This window comes from Vipera berus (assembly GCF_964194415.1).
Source record: "Vipera berus genome assembly, chromosome: 5".
Lineage (NCBI taxonomy): Eukaryota > Metazoa > Chordata > Lepidosauria > Squamata > Viperidae > Vipera > Vipera berus.
The window spans coordinates 49,957,993-49,976,382 of NC_138207.1; the positions used below are offsets into that span (position 1 = coordinate 49,957,993).

The 18,390-nt window shown below is 36.8% G+C and overlaps 1 protein-coding gene across 1 annotated transcript in view; it reads right to left on the minus strand.

Annotated features, from left to right (window-relative positions):
- Nucleotides 1-18,390, minus strand: part of CFAP43 (cilia and flagella associated protein 43) — a gene marked incomplete at both ends in the record, with an annotated part of 57,236 nt that overhangs the window by 28,613 nt on the left and 10,233 nt on the right. Inside the window, 12 exon segments of the mRNA XM_081328564.1 lie at nucleotides 132-262; nucleotides 1,177-1,326; nucleotides 5,285-5,454; nucleotides 6,648-6,788; nucleotides 8,112-8,215; nucleotides 10,856-11,007; nucleotides 11,488-11,568; nucleotides 12,954-13,070; nucleotides 14,057-14,188; nucleotides 16,188-16,267; nucleotides 16,399-16,452; nucleotides 17,596-17,755. Coding sequence (XP_081184690.1) covers nucleotides 132-262; nucleotides 1,177-1,326; nucleotides 5,285-5,454; nucleotides 6,648-6,788; nucleotides 8,112-8,215; nucleotides 10,856-11,007; nucleotides 11,488-11,568; nucleotides 12,954-13,070; nucleotides 14,057-14,188; nucleotides 16,188-16,267; nucleotides 16,399-16,452; nucleotides 17,596-17,755 — 1,472 coding nt within the window.

Genomic DNA, 18,390 nt, shown 5'->3' on the forward strand with positions numbered 1-18,390 from the left:
GCTAAATAATTCTATCAATTGGTCTAATGCAAATCAAAATATATAAAGGCAAATAGCCATGTTTTAAAAGCAGCAGTCTGGTGAAAATCTGAATATTTACATCATCCTTTTATTCTTCAATATGTACATACTTCCATTTTAGACAAACAAGAGCTCCATCTTGAGTTCCGGTGACAAGTATATTTTGGCCATCCAATGAGAATGCCAATGACTTAATTCCTCGTCCATTATATGAATGGCTGTATTCACAAGTCAGAACATCCTTAAAGAAAGAGATTTAGGAAAACAAATTATTGATTTATCTGCTGGCTAAGGAATTTATTATGAAGAAAGATTGGAAAGAGGTATTGAAAACTTTTGCAGCTTGCATATAGTTTAACTATGTGAGAAGACTAAAAATGTTTTGGTAGCATTGGCCCAATTTTAGGTATTGGCAAATTTGTAAATGTAAAGTATATCTCAAATATGTACTTTATATTTATTTACTAATACTAATTCTAATAAATAAATATCAAATATGGTCAGATTTCAAAAAAGGAAATCCCATGGTTTAGAGATAACGATCACTATTGAGATACAGATAAGCTAGTGATTGATGGAACTTTGAAACTCTTAAATCTTTTTTAATGAGGAAACATAGCCTTCCTTCTTTCCTTCCCCAGTTCCCATTAAAAAACTTTGAAATGATTCTAAAACCCCCAAAATTAAAACTGCAGGTTAAATAACTGATAAGATCATACACTAAAGCACTGCATAAAATATACAAAATAAGCAATGAAAATAACAAAGTTAAAAATGCTGCAACGGCATCAATACATTAAAAGGCATTTGAGAATAAAAATGTCTTTGCTTTGTACTGAAAAGGCAGGACATTCAAATTTGGGGAGCTCTCAAGCATCCATTTGCTGCACTTCAATACAAGAGGGCAGGCAGTTCAGGTCCTCCAAAGATGGCCTTAGGATATGGTCAGAAACAAATGGGAAAGGCACTTGTTCATTCCTTCTGCTAATTTCCAATTTCTGTAGTAGCTCAGTTGCATGTTGCAGTCACAGCAGAACAAGTAAAATCAGTGTTTTACTTAATACTGTATGTAAATATTTACTTTAAGCACCAAAGAAATTCATTTGATGACTCAGAGGAACATAGATTAAATCAAAACTAAATTCTGACAATTACCAGAGTTGAAGCATTATGGATAATTAATAGTCCACTGTCTGCAGCTGAAGCTAGCCATTTATCATGAGGTGACAAACACAGGAATGCTTGTCCAAACTGTTTGCTTGGTATCTTCTTCTCTGACAATATTGGTTGGTCTTTTGATGTCACCTGTAAAGCAAAACAGCAATGCCACATAGCTGATGGGGTCACAGGAATATTGAAGGTAGCTCCTGTCAAATTAACAAAACTAATACAGACAGTCCTCGACTTACAATAGTTCATTTAATGACCATTCAGAGTTACAATGGCATTGAAAAAGTGACTTATGACCATTTTTCACATCTATGACTGTTGTAGCCAGTGCTTTTTTTGAAAAAAAAAAGGTGCCAGAACTCACACACGTCATATAACCCGCCTTGCCTACACTACAAGATTCCATCCAAAAAAGGTGCCGGAACTCCATTCTGGGCGTTCTATGACAAAAAAAGCCCTGGTTGTAGCATGCCCACAGTCACATGATCAAACTTTGTATGCTTGTCCACTGACTCAAACTTATAACAGTTGCCGTGAACAGGGTCATGTGATCCCCTTTTGTGACCATCTGATAAGCAAAGTTAATAGAGAAACTGGATTCACTTAACAACTGTGTTGCTAATTTAACAACTGCAGTGATTCACTTAAAAATGTGGAAAGAAAAGTCATAAAATGAGCAAAACTCACAACAAATTTCTCACCAACATAAATTTTGGGCTCAATTGTGGTCATAACTTGAGGAATACCTGTACAATATAACCAACCAAACACACAGTGGATTGACTCCAGTAACTACCAGGTTATAACATTATATAGAGTGCTGTTAGCTGCTCTGTTGATGCACTAATAATGTCCATTGATACAATGCTCCCATTCCTGATACTAATTCAACTTTTGTATTTACCCCATTTGCACTTCTTTCAGTTTTTATTATCTCTCTATTGAGCCTTCTATTTTATATACAGTTCAGAGCTACATAAAGCAGGGGCAGTAATCCTGGACTTGTTTGATTTGTCTGATAAGCTGCCTCATAATTCAAAGAAATGTTTTCTTCTTAAATGTCCTCTACAAGCACAGCAGTTCCTTGCTGTACTCTTCCGCTGCACAAAACTAACATTCCCAGGATATCAACATTTTTCTAAAGGACAAAGTTGAAAAATTGGAACTAAAAGATAATCTGTATATGAGCATTTTAAAATCCAAAAATCCAATCTGGAGCAAAATAAGAGTTTTAATACAGTATATTGAATATTTTTTTCCAGACAATAAACAGCCCAAGGGCCAAATTAGATGACATATTAAGTGTGTTATCATTTTTAATCTCTTTGAACTTTTATATTCAATCAAAGCATCTCCACTTATGCATAGGCATGCCTGGGATCCAGTGATGTCCAATTAATTGCTCCCCCAAACTACTTTCCTTTAAATATGTTATTTTACATCCTAACAGGAAGCACCTATTGTGGATACAGAGTGGGGAAATAACTTTTATTGGGAAATTGAAGCAGGAGATAGATTTAAACTTTCTCCCATTTGTTCTATAATTCTGGTTTGGACTGTGAAGATCCAGAAGTGCAATTTCTAAGAAAATGGACGGTGGCGCGATGATATCGGTGGGGGTGCCACGACTGTTATGCCCCTGTCATGGACCGATCATCACCTCGTGCGGCTAGACTTCCCCTTTGCCACCCCCCGCCGTGGGTGCGCGGTGCCAACCAGATGGTACCGCCCTAGGCGCCTAATGGACCCTGATAGGTTCCAGGCAGCGCTTGGGGACGCACATGCACTCCCTGCTCACAGCTCGGCGGATGCCTTAGTGGAAGCCTGGGAGAAGGCAGCCACGGAAGCTCTGGACCGAGTTGCACCCATGCGGCCTCTGACCCGGCGCAGATCCCAGCGAGCCCCATGGTTCACCGCGGAGCTCCGGGAAATGAAGCGTCGGAGACGGGGCCTAGAGAGCCGTTGGAGATCCAGTCGATCCGAATCCGACCGATTGCGATTAAGAATCCTCACCAGGTCTTATCTCGCTGCGATAAGGGTGGCAAAATCCAACTACTTTTCCACCCTCATCGCGTCCGCAGATAATCGCCCGGCTGCCTTGTTCAGGGTGACTCGCTCCCTACTGAACCAAGAGGTGAGGGAGGAACCCTTGCAGGGTCGAGCCGAGGAATTCGGCCAATATCTGCTGGATAAAATTGCTCGGATCCGAACCGGCCTGGACTCCAACTGGGCTGAGTTGGAAGAACAAGGCATGGACAGTCTTGTCGACGTCACCTGGGAGGAATTTGATCCTGTGACTCCGAAGGAAGTGGACAGGATTATGAGGAGGTTGAGCTCCTCCACATGCTTACTGGACCCGTGCCCTTCCTGGCTGGCATATGCAGCTCGAGAGGGGACACGAGGCTGGTTCCTGGCGGTCATCTCCGCTTCTCTGAGTGAGGGTCACTTCCCCACCGCCTTGAAGGAGGCGGTGGTGAGACCTCTCCTCAAGAAGCCCACCTTGGACCCATCCTCATTGAATAACTTCCGTCCAGTCTCCAATCTTCGCTTCCTTGCGAAGGTTGTTGAAAGCGTGGTGGCGCACCAACTCCCTCAGATCCTGGATGAAGCGGTTTATCTAGACCCGTACCAATCGGGCTTCAGGCCGGGCTACAGCACGGAGACGGCATTGGTCGCTCTGATAAATGATCTCTGGAGAGCCCGGGACAGGGGCCATTCCTCTGTCCTAGTCTTATTAGACCTCTCGGCGGCTTTCGATACCATCGACCATGGTATCTTGCTGCGACGCCTCAGGGGACTGGGAGTGGGAGGCACGGTTCTGCGTTGGTTCTCCTCCTTCCTCCAGGGTCGCTCGCAGTCAGTGTTGGCAGGGGGACAGAGGTCGACCCCGAGGCCTCTCGCTTGCGGAGTCCCTCAGGGGTCGGTCCTCTCGCCTCTCCTGTTCAACATCTACATGAAACCGCTGGGCGAGATCATTCGCAGCTTTGGAGTAGGGTACCATCAGTATGCTGATGACACCCAGCTTTTCATCTCAACTCCAAACAACATCAGTGATGCCCTCGACGTGATGTCCCGCTGCCTGAAAGCGGTCCGGGAATGGATGGGGAGGAACAGGCTTCAACTGAACCCGGACAAGACTGAATGGCTGTACATACCGGCAAGCCAGGATACTCAGAACATCCCATCCCTTAACATCGGGGACAAGTTACTACCCCCTGTTGATAGGGCCCGCAACCTGGGTGTCCTCCTTGACTCGCAGCTCTCCCTGGAAGATCACATAGGAGCTGTGACCAAGGGGGCCTTCTCCCGGGTTCGACTAGTTTGCCAATTACGGCCTTATCTGGACCTGGATGCCTTACGTACAGTCACCCATGCTCTTGTGACCTCTCGCCTAGACTACTGTAACGCTCTCTACTTGGGGCTGCCCTTGAGATCCACTCGGAAGCTTCAACTGGTGCAAAGTGCAGCGGCACGGACACTCTTGGGAGCCTCCCGATACTCCCATATCACACCTCTCCTCCGTGCGCTGCACTGGCTTCCAGTTGCCTTCCGTGTGAAGTTCAAGGTGCTAACAATGACTTACAAAGCCCTACATGGCATGGGTCCGGACTACCTACGGGAGCACCTTCTGCCAATGTCAGCACCCCACCGTCCTGTGCGCTCCCACAGAGAGGGCCTCCTCAGGGTGCCACCGCTCAAGGAATGTCGGCTGGTGGCCCCCAGGGGGAGGGCATTCTCAGTGGGTGCGCCAGCCCTCTGGAACAGCTTGCCAACCGAAATCCGGATGGCCCCTGACCTCCGCACCTTCCGGCGCGAATTAAAAACTTACCTGTTCCAGCAGTCCGGCCTGGCCTGATAGCTCTAATTGGGGTCCCAGTTTGTATTTTGCTATTGTTTGTTTTTCACTATTGTTCATTCTGTATGCCTACCCTATTCTGTACACCGCCCCGAGTCCCTCTGGAGAAGGGCGGTTTATAAAAACAAACAAATAAATAAATAAATAAATAAATAAATAAATAAATATGCTTGCATACATTTACATCTTGTTTAATTTGACCCATAATTAAAGTTTACTTGTACAAGTAGGACATACTTTTGCAGTAAGATGATATTTACAGATGTAGGAAGCCTGGCTAGCATAGGCAATTACTGCTTCATCCTTCCGCTTGACCAGAGAAAGTAGTGGGTACTCCAATTCGTACATATGTTTCTGAATGATACTGTCTTTCAAAAGCCCTCTTTCTGTGATACAGATTTCATTGTCTGCAGATTTAAAAAAGATAAAGAGGAGAAATATTTTTCTGTTAATATTTTTTCTCTTAGAGAATATTAGTTAAGAAAACAAATTACCAGATGTAATTGGCCTTACGACCGCAATAGTATGAGAAAAATTCCACCAGTATATATTGAGAGTCTCAAAATCAAGTTTTCATAAGACTCATTCATTAGTTTGGGGAAGGGCACAATACTTAAACCATTTCATACATTGATATACATAAAGATTATTCCAATATGCCATTAAATGCACATTTATTAATTTAAAAAAAATCAGGCAAACAAAATTGACTTGCAAATCACAGCTGCAAAATAGAGCCATTTCACCTTGGAATGAAGTTGATACTGTTTTTATTACCAGAATATCAGTATTTCATCAAATATTATTATTGGGCTGATACACATTTCAAATCATTACCCAGGGTGGTAATCTAAGAAGACAGCCAGTTTGGTATAGTGGTTAAGACATCAAGACAGAAACTGAGAGATCATGAGTTCTGTTCTTGTGTTAGGTATGAAGCTAGCTGGGTGATTTTGTGCCAGTCACTTTCTCTCAGCCCTAAGAAGTAGGTAATGGCAAACCACTTCTGAAAATCTTGTCAAGAAAATTGCAGGCATTTTTACCAGGAATCAATACTAATTTTAAGGCTAAATCAATCAGTTGGTCTAGGAAATTTGCCCCACTAAGAGCTGTCAAAATCCTGCTTTTCTTCTTTGCTGAGCAGAACGACAGCCTTGTTCCTGTTTACTTTCCCTTCTCTTCTTACTCCTTGCCTGGGAAATCCCTTGTTTGTTCTTTTACTTGCTTGCATAGTCATTCTACTCCTTGCCTGGTAGTGCGAATTTTGCAGTGGGGAGCCAGACCTAGCCCTCCTCTTTGGATGTTTTTCCTTCCCTTCCTCCAACTCTGTGGCCTATTGGCCTGTCTTCTTGTTTGTTTATATTTCATATTTTTAAACCATCCATCTCCCTCAAAGAGGAGCTCTAGGTGGTACACAATATAATTGATAAATAAAACATATACAAATTAAAATTAAGTTAGCATTTAAAAAATATAGAACAATGACATTATAAACATATGTTAAGGACATAAGGATCTACTCACACTTTGAAGTTAGCATACATTTAAAATGGTGACTGCACTTTGAAATAACAGAACTCATCACTAGATTGGTTCTTACCTGAAATAATATTTAGAGGAAGCATAAATATCTCCACTCTTGCCCTTTTGAGCATCGTTGGAGTAAGAAGTGCAATCACTTCAATTAACTCATTTTCCTCATTATACTGTGAAGTTATGTCCACAATCTCACCAGACAACACTACAGTGAAGAGAAGACAATATTCAAACCAGATGTAACATCAAAGTAAATTATCACTTTTTTTGGCCTACAATAGTTTAGAAATCCCTGAAAAGCCAAACTGGATATTTATATCCTGTCTTATTTTATCACTGAACACTAAATGGTGAATAAGGGACTTATGCAGTGTCCTATCTAGCCAATGCATAGGCCCAAAACTTGTTGATCTCCAAGAAAATAATACACATAATGTGCCTAACATCTGGGCCACCAATCTAGTTTATAGTTCTTGAATACTGTCAGTATGGCTTCACCCTTTGACTTTTCAGCATCCCATCATGAGAGCAAGATAATATGGGAAAAGTCATCCCAGCCCATATTACCCACAAAGACTACCCTCTCACTAGCTTTTGGGATAGGTTGCCAGGACAGTAACTGTAATATGGAATGCATCACAGATATTTTGTAATCTTGAATCACTGCATCCACTTTTACTAAGCATTATATCAATTTTAGAAATTGTTTATATAAATATACAGGTAGTGACTGCATTAGATAATGATAATTCACAATTACAGTGGTAACAAAAAAGTAACTTTGTGACCCATGCCCACATTTATGACCTTCACGGAATCATGTTAGTTTGCACTGTCCTGTGTCTGACCCATTTCTTTCTTGGTCCCCTTCTGCCTGAGCTGTTTTTTTCCCATAGGGGAGCAGGTCTCTAAAAAAATGCTGATTACAGATTAACAGATTCAGCTATGTGATATAACTGTCACCTGAAATTGACAGTAGTCAGTTTCACACTAAAGTTTTTTTCTTTGCCTCCTAAGCAACCTGCTAGGCAAAGAGCTGGTATTAGCAGATTCCTTTCAATGTGTATTTCCCATTGTATATCTGCTTACTCTCTTGTAATCCTTTCCTTTCCAATGAATGTAAATAAAAACACTAATTCTCTTCCTGGTATAGTGATAAAAATGATCAAATTATAAGCTTGTCCTTTAAAATGTTTCTCATTTATAACAATCTACTTTCTTGCTTACAGTGGATATTCTTTGTTGCACCTATTCATGCTATTGCACCTATTCATACTATAATACAGAATTTCTCCATATTTTTTTAAAAAGCAAACATTCAGGATTTTATCAAAAACCTACAGACTCAACAGAGTGTTTTAAACAGAAATATTATGAAGTTCACATAATATTCTCGTTGATTTAAGAAAATTGATCATTCTGAAATAAAATATTTGGATTTTGATAGCTAACATTTATTCTATGAAAAATTACTGTCCACATCTAACATACAGAAGAAATAACACATCCATCCATTTTTGTACATTACCTACATATCCCAGTACTTTAAACGCTGCTGATGGGAGAGCATTTAAAATAAAAACACTTCCATCTGTAGAAGCTGCTATGAGAAATTGACCAGTTTGTTCATACCTTAGGGGGGGGGGGAAAGAGCAAATAAGAAGACGGCAATTGATTAGTAACCATGATTATGGCATATCAGTTGTTTGAAAGAAGTTACTATATATATATATGCTAGAAAGTGTGGTTCTAATAGATCTGATACATAAGAGAAAAACTGAACAACACATATCCCTGAATTTTTTTTAATAAAGCAAGCATAGCACTTGCTACTTCTTAATGTAATATCAAACAATATAGACCAACTGCATTGTGTGCATTTTTTTAATTGAAAAAAGATTACTATTCTATTTTTCTCCTCAATATAATTGATAACATGGACTGTGATTCATGAAAGCTTATGCAATAATACATTGGTTAATTTGTAAATAACAAAAAAATACTTTGTTTTTGCTGCTACTGCTGCTGAAATAATTGCAACTATAATACTCGCTATACAGTAGGTACTTACCTATAGCAACCAAATTCTTAGTGATTAGTCTAAATTATGACAGACCCAAAAAAGGGTCTGTCAAAAGATTTGATATTCTGATGATCGTCCCCTACATAGCCATGTGACCAAATTTTGGGTGATCAGCATGCAGCCCAAATTTACAGCTGTTTAGTGTGTCTCATGGTCACATGATTACAATTTATGACATTTTTGGCAGAAAATGGCATTTACCTCTGGTAAATGCCCACTAAGGACAATCAGTTTGCTTAACACTGGCAGTTTTTTCTTAACAAAAAGGGTCATAAAATTGGGTCAGTCACATGATGACCTGCTTAATGACTTAAAACCGTAATTCCATCCTCAAGAAGTCAAGGACTACCTGTTAATTCCTTTTTTTTTTACCATGAGCAAAACCTGTATGTATCAGCCAAACTCTAAGACAGAGAGTGTAAAACATATTAGATCAGTAAGAGCAGCACTGCAAGCCGGGAAAATGCTAAAACTAATCTCAGACCAAAAGATTGAATTTAAATTGAAATCAGCCAGAGTCTCTTGAACTGGACCCTCAGAAGAAAAGCAAGGGTTTTTTTTTCCTGCTCAGTCTTTGCTTTGCCTTTTTATCTTTTTTTCTGAATGTGGAAAGCAACATAGCAGACTGAGAATGACAATTGAAAATTTAGCTTTCCTTCTGTATTGGGGATGAAAGTGCTAGGATGCAAGTGGAAATAGAATTATAACGGGCTGAAGGCAGAAAATGAACAGATAAAAAAATAGAGCTCACAAGGCACCAGGAAGTAAAAAAAAAGAATAAGGAAGGGTATTGATCAGATTGCAAATAAGAAAATGAAGAAAAAAAGAGAGATGTTAGACAAATACAGGTAGTCTTTCTCAATGGCAGTCAAAGTTACAAGGAGGTTGAATGAGTGGTACTCAAAGTTCCAGCCGTCACAACTGTTCTGTGGTCATATGATTGTGATTTGGGTACTTGGCAACTAGCTCTCACTTTTGATGGTTGCAGCATTCTATGGTCATGTGATTGCCACTTGAACCTTCCCTTCTGGATTCCCACAAGCAAAGCCAATGAGGAAGCCAACAGGCAAGATTGCAAATCATTACATTAATTTGCTCCTATTTTTTGTCCCAAGGAGCCCTCCTATGGAGTATGAGATCTCAGTGATCTCTTACTCTGCAGCATCCCTCTGCCCACCTGTACTCCATAGCACATGCCTACCTGCAGCACCCCGATTCACATGTGGTTCCTGCCAACCCAGCCATCACCCTACCAGCCTGTCTGGGCTCCATGCAACTGTCCAGGCATCTGTATTGCTCTCATTGGCCTGCTTGCACTCTTTAGCACCTACTTGCAATATCTGTTAACCTACAGCCTCTATGATCCATCACTTCTATGCACCCCCAGTCACCCCCCGTCTCTTCCTGCTTAATGACCTTTACCTCTATGCACCCACACAGTCATCCACAGTCTCTTCCTGCTTAATAACCCTCACGATCCTGGGACAGTTACAACAGCAATCGAGACTGTTAGGATTCCTGTCAGTAAGCAATGTGGTTATGTGACATTGTACTTTATGATTGCTTCCCTTCCCAATTTAAGGAATATCTATAGCATCTGAAAAAAAGAGAATGAAGGAGAACCAAAAGAACCATAAGAACATCAGGAAAGGGGTAAATCAGAAAGTGAGAGTGGAATTAGAATGAATAAGGACAAATGAATCAGAGGAAGAAAATTGATGGGGGCGAATAAATAAGGGAGAGGGGAGCTTATATGGTTTTTCCCCAGTCATCTTTGTAAATGGAGTTCTGTGTATCAATATACATTCTTTTCTCTATCTCAGTAACCATCTGGATGAGAGACAGATTAAAAGGGGGATATCAGGGGGTGATGAAGTTTGCATTCTCTAGTTGACTGTTCTATGGAACCCCACCTCAGCTTTGTAATCACATCCTTAGGTAAATTGTCTATTTCTGAACTTTCAATTATTTCTTTCTTGTACAATTGGTGAGTGATAACTGGCCATATTTATAACTGCAGCCATTTTGTAGATAGATGTGATCTATATTGCAACAGTAAAATTTTATCATGATGCAACACAACAACTCTTTCAAAAGTTTAAAGGTACCATATTCCTGAAAATGTTGAGAATCTTGCATTTGGTCTGTATCAGACAATCTTCTTTGCTGTGCCCATTTTACATACTTACAGCAAAAACTGCACAGGCATTTTCTCAGAAAGGAGAATTCGGTGAATTACTCTAGGAGTTTCAACATTAGTAAGATCTATGAAAAAGACACGGCCTTTTGGAGTTCCTACTGCAGCACTGTGAGAGGAGAGGCTACAAGCCATTGCAGTAACCTTGGAAATGAAGAAATGATAATGAATTTTTTCATGTGGATCCTTTGGGAAAAGGTATTTTATTTTCTCTTTCATGATTTTTTATTAGACCAACCTTAGTTTAAAGAAGGAGTGAGCAATTAATTTTCCCAAGAAACTACATGAGAAACTGGGACTGTTGTGGAAGGTTGATAGTGCAAAAAAGCATTTCATACAAAATAATCTGTACATAGTTTACATTCTTAGCACATATAATTCAAAACAATTTGCTATTTATTAATGTGAACAATTAAACAGTTGAAACAATGTAATTGTTTTCTGTAGGAATAAGACATTATTTTTAAAAAAATATTTAAGATATTTAAAAAGGAAAAATAGTATTTAATTTTAATACTGGTATATATTTACTTTAGCTTTCCATTTGGTTAATTGTATCGATGGCAGTATTCATATAGTAAGTCAGATCCAATACATTAAAACTCAAATTCCATTTGTACATACCACTGTATGTAAACACAGTGTGCTGATAAAACCGCCATTATCCAGCTCCCAAACTTGAATCTCTCCTGATTTTGCTACAGACTATAAGTAAGGAGGAATAAAAATGTGGGAACATTAGGAAACAAAAGTATATTTCTATTATTTATGTATACATTTTATTAATTTATTTTGAAAAGATTTCCTAGTCCTTTCTTATTATATTTATTTTTTATTTATTTTATTTTGTAAAATTGATTGGCCAGTCATCTTACCATAGGGGAACTTTGGGCTGTTTACAATAAATAATAAAAGCAAGCACACTCATCACACCTAATTCATTTGTATCAAATGAAAGCAATCCACCAAAATAATTAAAGAAAGAATAAACTTAGAACAGATATACAACATCTTAAATACAATATACAGTATAGAAGCAGATTATTTTATACTATAGAATTTAATATTAAGTCGGTGAGTGACTTGGCACATGTGTTGTGCAATTTGTATATTTTATTTACATTGTACAAAACTATTTGACTAATATCCATAATAAGTCTACTTTATGTTATCTGCCTCACAGTACTCCCATTAAGTAAAATTCACCAAGTTCACCTCAATTATTGCATCATGCTGATATCTATCCTTCACCTATTTTTTCCTCTGGTAAAAGTAGGGCCAAACTTTTCAGCCACTTATCAAGGTCTTAAGGGCAAAAAGAATAAAAGGGGATTGCTTGGATGTTTTTTTCTTATAAACACCTTTTTTCCTGATTTTCATTTTTTACCTTTCTTAATCACTAATTAAACCTCATCTTTTGAATTCTCACTTTAACCCTCATTTCAGTATAAAACTTAAGCGATAGCAAAAATATTAATCAAAGAAAACTGGGGTTTTTTACTTAATAAATATAAAATGATTGAAAAAGGGTTAAGGGGCAAAAATAATTTAACTTCTCATAATCATTCCTTCAGAAGGGTCATATTGTCCTTTCCTACCTTTGTAGTGTGTTTCCTCACACACTGCATGCACTTGAGCAAGTTTTTGAATTTTTGCATGTTTGTTTTCCTTCCTTGGGGTGAGATTTTTCTAAAGGATTTTTTTCCTTTTATCTTGATACTAGCTGATGGTTGTATAAGTTTGGAGCTCCTTTGCTATTCTATTTTAATATACAATATTATAGATATTATTTTCCTTGTGCAACAGCTGAATTGAACAAGACTAGCTTGCATCTGTTCATAATCCATGTGTGCTGAAGAAACAAGCCACTGATCTGTTTGCTAACCATCACTTGCCTTATTCAAATGAGCAAATTAGAAAGTTTGGGAAAATGAGTGGAATAAAAAAAAATAAGCAACTAATACAGATATATTATTTCAAGCCTCATTTAGAAACTGCCATGGTGGGAGTATTCATCAAATGATATTGCAACATGATACTAAAAATTCTGATTTTTTTTTCTGCCATTTAATACAATGAAATTTTCTTACCAAGCAGTGTTTGTTGCCTGGAACAATAAAATCAGCTGCAAAGAACTGGCTCCTACTTGCATCTAGTAATGCAATAACATCTTCATTTGAATTTGGATTAAAGATGTAAAGTGATCCCTATTAATTAAAAATGATCCATGATGGAAAGATCAGAGAAAGTGTTCAGTACATATTCTTAATTATTTTAAGAAAATATACATACCTCATTTTGCCAGTTGTGGCTGAACTCAGGATGAAAGCATATATCATATTAATTTTCTTACGTATGCCTGTCTGAAAACTGTCACTACTACATTTTTAATGTCATCATCTCCACCCAAATGTTTACATTTTTTAGGTAATTTTAATGTTTTGCATTAAAATCCACTAGAATGAAAAATATTCTATTGCTTAAAACACTTCCAAAAGGGATCCAAAATGATCAAAATAAGTGTTATGAGACAAACCTAGTCTGATTTTTTTTGAGCATCATGCAAATGTGAAGTCTAAATATGTACTTTTATATATCTGTTGTATGTTTAAAATAATCTGGAGATATTCATATAACAGAATAGTCTAAAAATATTGAAAAGTACAGATCCACCCATCCAACCAGTCCAATCCTGACTGGATGTCAGAATTGGAATGCCCACGCAGTTGTTTCACTGGGAAATTTGGAAGGGGGTTTCAACTTTTTAAGCATTAATATTGTCTCACATAGAATGATTTCTTATGAAATGTTTAATCTGAAACAAACAAAAGCCCTTTCACTACCAGGTAATAGTATAAGAAAATAAATGGTACAACAAAAACATTAAGAGTAAAATAATTCAATTAGAATTGTTATTCTTATAGTCCTTAATTTTATTAGACCTTCATCCCACTAGTAACAAATCAGCCTGATCTTAGGCTAGTTTGCTTCTGAACTGAATAGATCAATCCCTCATTTGACAGCAATCACTTGCATTCACTGAAAGAATACAGTACAAGTGATTGCTTGTATTCTTTATTGTATTCACATTAAATTATGTTATGCTTGATATTGATACATGAAAAAATTATATAATAAATACATATTTAACTAGGAATCTCATATAACAAGATGTTTGCCTGGTACAAACTACCTTTTCTGTTTCTACTAGTAGGTAAATGTAATCAGGGGAGAAGAAAAGAGTTGTTATTGGCTCTTCAATTTCGAAGCAATCTTCTGCTTGATAGCTTGTGCCCTTGATTTTGTAAAGGCGAACAAAACCATCCTAGGGGGAAAATGCACACATACATCATAAACAGCATGATTCCTACCAACTTTCCCAACCATCCCTCCCCCTCAAAAAACCCTAGTTACAGCACTGTGTTGTTTGAAAATTATTTTGTATGAATATCAGAGAATATTTGAAAGCAAACTATACTGACACTGGAAATCCTTAAGTGAATCTGTCAGCTCTCTTTTACTTTCTAGAGTGTATGGATGAAAAGGAACATGTGAAATTGGGTTATAATTGTGGCAAAAGTTATGAGATTTAAAGTCTTCCTTCATTTTTTGATTTAAATTGTTACTCCCAACACCCAAGATTAGAAATTGTATATAGGTGAAAATAATTTTAGGGGTAACTTATACAGGAAACATCTCTTAAAGTAGTAATTGTTATTTGCTTTGCACAACAATTATAAATTCGATTACAATTTATTCCTCACCCTATACCTATTTTGTATAAATCGAAATTCATTGTATATCCAAATATATGCAGTATATATTTAGATAAATATAAGTACAGAAAACTAGCTCCTTTGCATTAATAAACCTCTCTGCCACATTTTGTGGAAACAGTCTTATTACTTCATTTTCATTTGTCTCTCATTTTAACATCTAGAAACTGGATATAAACCTTGTTATAAAAATAAGCCCTTTCCCTATTTTAGTGGCTTATTACATTATTAAATTGTTATTACATCACAATTTACCTCACATTCATTTATGGAACTTTCTACATGTGGTTACCTTTTACACAGAACTTCATTTTCTGCTTTTATGTGATCACAGTATAAAATTCAGTATCCTGATAATTTCTTTTTTCATTATAAACTTTTAGCTAGTTCCTAGCTCCTAAAAAACAATGAAGCCTGAGTTAACTAGTTGATGTACAGAAAGCACCTGTTGCAATGTGTGAATAATACCTGTAACCTAGTGTAAAATGGTAATCAAGTAAGTCTCAAGCTTCAATCATGGGGTTCAGTAGTAATTCTTCTTCTGACACTTCTCTCAATTACCTGGTTTGACCTGCCAGAAATGTCTCAAATATGGTTTGACTAAACTAGAATCTTCAGTACAGAGAAGGAGAAAAAATATATACATAAAGTTGATTGATGGCATAAGTTCAAAGACTTTTGAGAAGTGAGGGGTTTTTCCTCCTGTCTTTCCAGATTAACAGATACTTGGTGCAGCACTAAACTGAACAACAGATCTGGGAAAAGCTGGTTTCTGCCTTTCCAACTTCTATCCTTTGACAACTGAAATATAAATCTGGTTCCTTCAATAGGATCTCCTCTAAGAACTTAACAAGCCAATCATTCTTAGTCTCAATCTCTTATTGGTGATAATAACTATTTTGCAGACATGTTATAATATAAATAATACATGTGAAGATATCTGTACCTTAAAGCATTTATAAATTATTTAAGTACTATTACTATTATAACAGAAGCTAGGTAAATATTGTAATAATAATAGATCTTCTGCACATCTCTGCATACTTATTGTTCCTAAAACTTGTAGAAGGGGGTGACAGATAAATATGTATTGAAAATGTATATTTAATCAATTTGCATGTTTAGATAATCCACAGAATTCATCGGTTACTAACTCAACATTTGTATTCCCAAAAATATTTTTAAAGCAAAGTTGTCATTATTGACTCTTCATTTACAGCTATTTGTTCGCTTGTTCCTAAACATTGCCTGTATCACGTCACATACTGAAAGGACATGAGGATATATAATAAGATTTTGTGGTAATTAAGAATATAATCCTGAAAGTATAAATATGATTATCTGGTATCTTCAGCAGTACCTAATTAGCAATTAGAGGAAAAATAGTTCTTAATTTTTACAACATTGTTGTTCTCTTTATTGACTGTCTCTAGAATTATGGGATGGGTTATGAAAAAACATTTCATTCTGAAATGTTGGTAGCTGAGATTTAATTTAATTTAATTTTAGCAGTGAAACGTTGTAGGGCTCAACAGAACAGGGACTTACAGTTCCAGCTGCATACAGTCCATCCTTATGAAGTGCCATAGCAAGTAGGATCACATTTTGAGATTCCTTCCTTGACTCATCTACAGAAAGTATTAATAAAACATGAGCTTTTTAAATATATACATCGAGTATGTATGTGTGTACAGTATGCGTGTGTGTGTGCACGGGCAAATGTTTTCTGTAAAGTCATTTAGTATTAAAAAATAAATACCTTCCATTTTCCTAGAACTGTGTGACAGTGATCGAAACGTTGTCCGTTTTTGCGCTGGAAAGGAAATGATTAAAAAAAACCTAATAACTAAATATCAGTTGCAGCTTATTTAGCTCATATTGAAGTACATTAGAACCAGTTGCCATTAAAACAGGAAAAAATACACTATCATTATTTATGTTAATAAAGTGAATTAATGCATATAGTATAAATCTAAATTAGAGCTCTATGGACCCTGCTCATAGATGTGGTTTGTCTACCATTCCTGGTCTGAATGTAACTTGGTATTTTTTCAGTTATATATTTCCTGTAGCATTAATGGGTCTAACATCCTTATTAGGGGTTTTTTTTAAGTCATAATATATGTTTAATTTAATTTAATAATTTAATAATTTAATTTGTATACCGCCCTTCTCCCGAAGGACTCAGGGCGGTGAACAGGGCAATACAATATGTCTTTTGGAAGTGGCTTTTAATTGTTGCTTTGATGGCCTATTTATATATTTTATTCTCTTTCTCTCCCCCACCCCCACCCCCCCACATGGAAAGGGAACCCTGTAGTTTTTCTGAAGCCTGTATTCCTAATTATAGAAATAGCAACTTTTAAAATTAACTCTCCTTAAGAGGTTGTCCTTGGATTTAGATGTTTCTGATAAATTCAATAATAATAATGCAACATAATTAATCTAAAGGTTATATAGTACAGTAAATTCTTTGGAAATTTAATAATATTTACTATGAACATTTTAAGTTTTCATATTTCAAAGCTACTGATAAGTTCACAGTTTTTCTCATTAAGAAACCTAATGCATTTTTGTGGCAATGAAGTAGTACTACTACAGTATTGAATTGGCAACATGAATCAGTTGCATTTCAGAGGATGCAGTTTAACTACTCCTTCCAGTGAAACAGACAATTTCAATTCATCAGAAAGGCAATGGTAGGGAATTAATCTTTCTAATGTTTTTGAATAGTCATTTCTTTTTTAAAAAATATTCAGCAAATCAGTTATGATTGTGACGTGTGTTTTTTAGGTAGAATTCTCATTTTTTACAACTCTAGTTTTTTAGTGCATGGCACAATTTCATTAGGATTAACTGTTCCCCCAAAAATAATTATTTGAGGACTATAAAGAGAAATAGCATCCTTCCCTCTTTTGCCTGAATCCCAATGAATCAGAAAAAAGATGTTTCTCACCAATAGCATCTGGAGAAAGTATTTGAGTGAGAAGAACAGCCCTGTATGTGTCTGCACCTATTTTCAAGAAATATCCTTCTTCACAGCCCAGATACAGCTCAGAATCTGGAGTCCAGCAATGGACAGTAGGGTGGACATAAGGTTGAATATCATCTTTAGGCTATCATTACAAATGAAGAAGTTTTAGTTACAAAAGAATTAAGAATATACAAAACATAAACTATATACCCATAAAGTTTTACTATTTAATTGTATTCAAATATTTATAATATGGCATATATAATACACATGTTTTTATCAGAAGGATTATTCATCCTTTATATAAATTACTATACACACTCTAGATAGTGTACTCTTACATACGCTTAAGTTAGGCTTAATGGCCTAGAACTGCAGATCTGAAGAGAAGCCATTTTTTATTCCAGAAAGTCCCTATTAAGAGCTTTAATTAACATCTGGCATTTGAAAGAGAAACAGCAGCTGAATGTGCAACCAGTATCTTATTCGCTATTCCCACCGCTTGTTAGGCGACGGTTTTAACAAAGCTAACAATTATTATGCAAAAATGATGATACTTCATTGAAAGCTTAATGAATGGTTGCCCTAGGTTAGTTCCCATTAATCTCCATTGCTAATCTTGTGCTTTGAGATGTATAGGGTGGAGTTTATGAGTTTATCCCTCAAGCCTGTTAACAAAGTCTACATTCTATTTATTTTTTAAAAAAAATATTGTGCTGATTATATCATACTCTTACTTTTAATTTCTATTTTCCTTGCTATTCTCCCCATGTATCT